Genomic DNA, 4,506 nt, shown 5'->3' with positions numbered 1-4,506 from the left:
ACAATCGATTTACAATTTTTTTAGCTCTAGTGCTCCACGATGGAGTAACTTAGCATTTAATACAGAATTTGACCACAGAATAAGACAAAAAGTCTTAAAAAAGGTATGTCCGACGCGTTGGGAAGCGAGACATGAATCAGTGTCTGCCTTAAAAGAAAGATATGTGGATGTTCTTAAATCCTTGACGTTCTACAGCTTAACAAGCAAAAAAGCAGAAGAGCGATGCATAGCTGTTTCTTTGAAAAAAAAAATGGAGTCTTTTGAGTTTGTTTTAATGCTTGGTTTGTGGGAGAGAGTTTTACGATCATTACACGGAACGTCAAAAACATTACAGCAACATGATATAGATTTACAAGTAGCACGAAATCGATTAAATGATTCTTTTTCTTCAATTCAAAATCTACGTGATGACTACACTAATATTGTAAAATATGCTAAAGAAATGTGCAAAAAGTGACCACCTTTAGACGTAGTTCAAACCAGACAACGACTAGCAACAAAATATTTTGACGAAGTTGATGGTGATCGCAGATTAAATATAACAGAAAGTAATTTTAAAATTAAAATTTTCTTACCACTTATTGACACTGTGTTGAATCAGCTTAGGGTGAGGTTTGAAAGTTTAAAAGAAGTTTGTGATGTGTTTGAGTTTTTAAAGCCAGAATCAATAATCAAATCAAAAGAATCAAAACTTATAAAAAGTTGTTATGATTTTGTACTATTGTATAAATCAGATGTTGGTTCAGAGCTAGTAAGTCAAATTCTATCTCTAAAAGAAATTATTGTTAACAACAATTTAAAGTCCATCAGCAATTTGGCAATATTTATTGTACAACATAATTTTTCAACTAGTTATTCAGAAGTTTTAGCAGCTTGTATTCTTTTTTTGACTCTTCCAGTTACAGTTGCGATCGCAGAATGGTCATTTTCAAAGTTAAAACTAATAAAAAATTATTTAAGAAATTCAATGGGACAAACGCGCTTGTCAAACATAGCAGTGCTAAACATAGAACAACATCGCACGGCTAAATTATCATTAGACAATATTATATCACAGTTTTCAAACTTAAAAGCCAGAAGAATGAAGTTTTAGTATACATTGTTTCCTATTTGTTTTTTTTTGTTAGTAATTGTTTAAACTTTAAATTTTAAAAATTATAAAAAATTCACTTATTAAGTGTTGTTGTTATTTTGTTTATTTTGTTGATTGGTTTGGAGGATGTACATTGCATAACAACTTTGGTTGACCTCTATATTTTTGTAATTTAATTGGATTATCATTCTAAAATTTTGAATTCTTATATATTGATGTGCTTTGTGAATTTGTGAATTTTAAAATATGCTTTAATATACATACTGATGTAAATTTGAATAACTAGATGAAAAAGGGTCAGAAAATGAAACCATTAACAAGTGTCTGACATGCTAAAAAATGGGGCACTAAATCTCTGTCGCCCTGGGGCCCAAAAATTGTAGTTGCGGCACTGCCTATGGTGTGTGGCTGTCACTATAATACTACACCAACATTTTGGTGTCGAATAACCATTTAAATGGTTTTTTTAACCACATTTTTTTCCCGTGTACTCTACATTAATTTTCTATTACATTTGTCGTGTGCGTACATTAAATTTGTTTCTCTCAGATACCGGGAGCATATTATGGGTACGCATGTACACACGAGCAGTGTTTGGAGGACCGGCAGCGCCGTCAATACAGTAAAATATTTATATATTACTATATTGGGTAATTTATTTTTAAAACTTACAGCGTTGTGGATTGCTAATAATATCACTAATATTAACATGATGTATACAAAGGAAAGAATTAAACACATATTTCCAATTCCAAAATATTATGGTCATTTGTCTTTAACGTCTGATCGAGTCAATAACAATTACAATTATTTAGCTTTTCTGCTGTGTACCTACTTAACTGCTTTTTATTATTTTTTAAAATAATTTTTCAATAGTATTTATAATTTAAAATGTCATCAAACATGTTTAGACCATGGGAAGATAATGCCGAAAAACCAGGTAAGTTTTTAATATTGAGTATTAATAGTATTATACATTATTGATAGGTACCATAGGCGTGCGCAGACTGTGTCTGCAGGGGGCCCCTTAAAAATGTCTGAACCAAAGATTGTTGTACTAATGTCTACCGTTAAAAGGGGTGACTTCGGACATGAGGGGTAAATTAGGACAACACCATGTTTTTTAGTTATCTTATAACTTTAGAATACACGTTTAATAAAAGTTGAAAACTGATACTCCACGTTAATATCTATTATAACCCCCATAGAAAATAACATTTATTGGTGACATAATAGTATCTTAGTACATGTTAAGGAGGTAAATACAAAATATTATATTTTTGTATTTTTAAATTACAGATTTACATTGACTGCTGTAGCACAACAACAAATAGAAATATTTGATTGCTGTTTTCGGTAACCTATACTCGTTAACTTGTCTGTCGATTAATGTACCTATGGGGTAATAAGAATTTTCTGTTTTTTTAGGTCTAAAATATTGGTTATTTGTAATTAATATTATAGCTAACCTATGTGGTATATAATATTTTAGCTATAATAAAAACTTACGTATTACATTTTTAAGCTTTTTGACCGGATAAATAATTTTTATTGACATATTTTATAGAAAAAAAAATAATTTAATTAATCAAATACAATCCAAGTGAGGACGGTATAACCAAGCTGGTTACCAGACAATTTTAATACATTTTAATTTATTTTTTTCAATTATTTTAAAAAGCACTGAGCATTTGCAAGCGGCAGCGTTCTGAAATAGTACTTCTACGACCACCAGACCACCCCGGGTGCATAAGCAGCCGTACCGCGCCATGGGTCAAAAACTCAAAACGGGTTATCTATCGCAGCCGCGCTCGAGTTATAAATAGCCAAATTGTCATTACGAAAATAATAATATTGTCATATTTCAATGAATAATATTATTTTATTTTTCGATTTTATAATTCGTATTTTATGGAAAATGGAACTACATAATATTATTTATTATATATTATAATTGTCACACATCAGCTAGAAAACGTACGATTTAAACAATTTTTTTTTCACTTATAGATTGCGATGTTCGATAAAATCGGCGATTTGATAATATTCAAGACGACATTTTTTAGTATAACAGTATAAGTTAAAAAAGGTGCAAAGTGGGTGTCGCACCAAGGTTACATGTGACTAGTGAGTCACTATACTGGATTGTGTTAAATTTGAATTCATTGATATAATATCATTGTATAAAAAAAACGATTCTGAGCGAAGATAGAGTCAGCCAACATGACATCACTAAGTACCTATATTTGATGATCTTATAGAGAATAAAGTAATTTTTAGGTATACATTTTTAATTTTTAATTTGATAAATTTTTTCAAAATTTGACTTTCCAATGCTTATAAAAAACAATGTATCCATGTATTTTGAATATTTTTCAACTGTTATTGTAACAATATATCAGGAGCCTTATATTACATTTTCACGCTTCTTGACCCAACAAATGTAATAATTAATTTATTAACAACTATGGAAAATTGAAAATATGTCCGCACACAACTCATGCGAAAGATTCAAAATGTTTTGAAAATTGTTTGAAGTAAGTAAGGAATTGATAAAATATACATATAATGTAAATTTAAAGTATACGGTCATAACAATTAAATTTGAATTCCTGGTAGAGGTTTTTTTTCATAAAATTAGATAAACTTACTAGGTTTCTTGTATCAAATTTTCAAATTTTAGATTTAAAAAGAAAAATTGTTATGAATTTCAAACATAAAATAATTTGCACATTTTCTAGTATTCTAAATTTTCAAGCTTTTTTAAAATATTTACCCAACGAATAAAATGTTATTGACATTCATAGGAAAAAAAACTAAAAAAATTGGAAACTGAAAATGTCCATAAATAGTTCAAAACAAATAAAAATATTTAAAAAATTCTAATATAAGCTACCAGTGAACATTATATGTATCTACGTTACACCAAAAACCAAAATAGATTTTTTCAAAAACTGATTTTTCGTAAAAATTCCCGTTTTCCCCGTTTTTTGAAAATTACTGGACATTTTTAATTTTGACCTTCCCAAGCACCAATTTGATTCACTTTCCATCGATGTGTGTTTTTTTATTTTTATATATTTTTTAATTTTTTAATTTTTGTATCTGTCATCATTATTGTTTGGGGCAGTAGGACTGCTTCGATTTTCTTCATCAGTATCTTGTTCGATGGGAAAGTGAATCTAGTTGTTGCATTCGGGAGGTTGAAATTTAAAATAGTTTTCTCAAGCGCAGGGAAAAACAAAAGAAGAATTAAGGAAAAACGTGATTTTTTACGCAAAATCGATTTAGATTTTTGGTTTATTTCTAAAACAAATGACCGTAAATACATGAAATGTTCACAGGTTGATTATATTAGCATTTTCTATTCACAATACAATTTTCAAAAATGTTTGATTTGAACAAAACTATAC

The 4,506-nt window shown here is 29.0% G+C and overlaps 1 protein-coding gene across 1 annotated transcript in view; it reads left to right on the top strand.

Moving 5' to 3' along the window:
- LOC103307832 (52 kDa repressor of the inhibitor of the protein kinase-like) overlaps positions 1 to 1,093 on the top strand; it is a 1,342-nt gene extending 249 nt beyond the window's left edge. Inside the window, exons 2-3 of the mRNA XM_029485043.1 lie at positions 25 to 453; positions 532 to 1,093. Of these exons, the coding sequence (XP_029340903.1) occupies positions 25 to 453; positions 532 to 1,093 (991 nt within the window). The remainder of the gene's footprint in view (positions 1 to 24; positions 454 to 531) is intronic.
- The last annotated feature ends 3,413 nt before the right edge of the window (positions 1,094 to 4,506 follow it).

This window comes from Acyrthosiphon pisum, chromosome X, assembly GCF_005508785.2.
Source record: "Acyrthosiphon pisum isolate AL4f chromosome X, pea_aphid_22Mar2018_4r6ur, whole genome shotgun sequence".
NCBI lineage: Eukaryota > Metazoa > Arthropoda > Insecta > Hemiptera > Aphididae > Acyrthosiphon > Acyrthosiphon pisum.
This window is presented reverse-complemented; position numbering and strand designations above follow the sequence as displayed.